The 2,601-nt window shown below is 43.4% G+C and overlaps 1 protein-coding gene across 1 annotated transcript; it reads left to right on the forward strand.

Annotated features, from left to right (window-relative positions):
- Positions 1–1,263: 1,263 nt before the first annotated feature.
- On the forward strand, positions 1,264–2,301 carry LOC140806951 (uncharacterized). Its single transcript, XM_073163517.1, has 2 exons — positions 1,264–1,990; positions 2,294–2,301. Exons 1-2 carry the CDS (start codon positions 1,264–1,266, stop codon positions 2,299–2,301), a joined length of 735 nt encoding a protein of 244 aa, XP_073019618.1.
- Positions 2,302–2,601: the final 300 nt, after the last annotated feature.

Here is a 2,601-nt window from a genome sequence, read left to right on the forward strand (position 1 = left end):
CCCGCAATGCCAAGTAAGTATGTTTGACGTGCAAGAAAATATTTTAAGTTTTTAAGGTAAGCTAAATGTCTTGTGACCAAATTATGTTTATGATTGGAAAGCGTTATATTATGAACGGGGACCAATCCGCCCGTGAAAGATATGATGAGCAGCTTTCAGATTTTGGGTTGATGAATTACTTCCTAGGGATGGTATAAATTATGAACGGGTTAGATTGTGGTTGGTAAGCGTTAAATTATTAACGGGGACCAACCAGCCCGTTAAATTATGAACGGGGATCTCATGTATGTGGTAGTGGATACGTCCCTGTCAGCCCAGTACTGTGGTTTGTCTGATTAGGCGGTTATTATGTATGGGTCACTTGCTTTGAAACATGCCTCTACGCAAAAATAAAGTCATGGATGTTTAAGTATGATCAAGTATGAAAGCATGTTTATGAAAGCTTTTAAGTTATGGCACGTCTATGTATGTATGCAAGTTTAAGTTCAGTTCAAATCCAAGCTTCAAGTATGTATGTTCAATTTTAAAGTGGCATGCGATTTTATTATATATTACTTTCTATTCTCAGCTTATACATGTTGAGTCTTTAGACTCACTAGACTTGATCGATGCAGGTGAGGATGTCTATGAGGAGACATGAGGTGGGGACCAACGAGCAGGCTTGGACTGAGCGGGAGGCTAGACCCGAGGACCGCCTACGTTATTTTAATGTTTTTATGCAAGTTTAAAATACTCTGATTTTATGGTTGATGCGAGATGCTTTGAGCAAACTTTTCTTTTAATAAGATTTTTATTGGCGAATGGATGATGTAGTGACGACCGTATTGATTTTTTTTTTTTTTTTTTGTATTCAAGAAAATTTTAAATTTTTCCGCAAATTTTAAGTAGTAAAAGTACGGTTCGTTACAGTTGGTATCAGAGCGGTGTTCTTGTAAAGGGTTATGCCTAGTGCTATTCGCAAGAAGCTCACGAAGTCACACCTCAAGTCTGTAAGTTTTAAGGTTTCAAATTTATGTTATGTAGTAAGCATTAAGTTCTGATTTCAGCATGTGCATGTTTTAAAGTTATAGTACGTGCTTCTTATGTCACTAATATCATGTTCATGTATACTGGGTTTACGTGTTGGGTAATTGTTGGAACAGAATGCCTCCTAGACGTGTAGTTGATCGAGAAGCCAGGGAAGAGGACAGAGAGGCCCAAAATAAGGAGAGGGCCAATCCTCCGCCTCCACCTCCAGATATGCAGGCACAGATGCTTGCAGGTATGACGCAGTTCTTCGCGCAATTTGCGTGGAACCAGGCTACAGCAGCGGGTGTGGGGACGAGACCCCAACCGGAAGCAATGTATGAGAGGTTTAGGAGGATGAGTCCAAAGGAGTTCTCGCGTACTACCGACCCGATGATAGCAGAAGGATGGATCAAGTCTATTGAGGTAATATTCGACTTTATGGAGCTGCAGGATGCAGACCGAGTCCGTTGTGCCATATTCCTTTTAGCAGGCGATGCCAGACGTTGGTGGGACAGTGCGTGGGTGGCAATTGATTTGCCGACTTTGTCTTGGACTAGATTCAAGGAAGCGTGCTTCGCCAAGTACTTCACTGAAGAAGTACAATCCCGTCTTATCAGAGAGTTCATGTCGCTACGACAGGGAGACAGCAGCGTAGCAGACTTCGTCAGGAAGTTCGAGAGGGGTTGTTACTTTGTGCCCCGCATAGCTAATGATGCCCAAAGTAAGCTGAGGCAGTTCATAGATGGGTTGTGGCCGATCTTGCGTCGTGACGTTCGAGTTGCTGGTCCTACTACTTATGCAGTTGCCGTGTCAAGAGCATTGGCAGCAGAGCAAGATCTGAGGGATATAGAGGCTGACAGGCAGGGCAAGAGGCCCTATCAGGCACCACCGCAACCCCAGCAGCATCAGCATCAGCGACCCCAGCACAAGTGGCCTTACCAGGGGCCACCAGGGAAGAAACCTTATCAGAGACCGCCGAAGGGCAAGCGTCCAATTCAGCAGCAAGGGGCACCTCAGAAGCCCGTCATTTTCCTAGTGCGTCCTAAGTGCAACCGCCAGCATCCAGGGCCATGCTTATATGGATCAGGCAAGTGCTTCAAATGTGGAGCCAGTGACCACATGCTGAAGGAGTGCCCACAGTGGAAGCAACCAACTCAAGAGAGAGTTTTCGCCATGCATGCTCAGGAGGCGAACCCAGACACTACACTAGTGACCGGTAACCTTTTTCTACCAGAGCTCAGTATTATTTTGCCTTGCATGTGGAATTTTATTTGCGAGTTATTAGTGTGCTAGTAACACTTTTGGGTCACTTGGAGTGTCAATTTGTAATGACCCGAATCTTTGTTTTCAATTAAGTATTAATTAAGAGATAATGATTTGTTAATTAAGTATTATTAAGGAATTGATAATCCGGGATTAAGCTGTTGGTATCCACCGAATTTAAAAAAAATAGATAATCCGATCTATCTCTGATTACATTATCTCGAGAAATCCAACTAGACCAATGAGGTTCTGACACGTGGCAGATAAGATTGTTTCGGATTTTGTGAACTAGTCCAGTTTCAGCCTATAAATGGAAGCCGATTCTTTTGT

The sequence above is a fragment of the Primulina eburnea genome, chromosome 1 (genome assembly GCF_022965805.1).
Source record: "Primulina eburnea isolate SZY01 chromosome 1, ASM2296580v1, whole genome shotgun sequence".
NCBI classification, from domain to species: domain Eukaryota; kingdom Viridiplantae; phylum Streptophyta; class Magnoliopsida; order Lamiales; family Gesneriaceae; genus Primulina; species Primulina eburnea.

Coding starts and splice junctions, on each gene's coding strand:
- LOC140806951 (XM_073163517.1), top strand. CDS start 1,264: ATGACGCAGTTCTTCGCGCAATTTGCGTGGAACCAGGCTACAGCAGCG.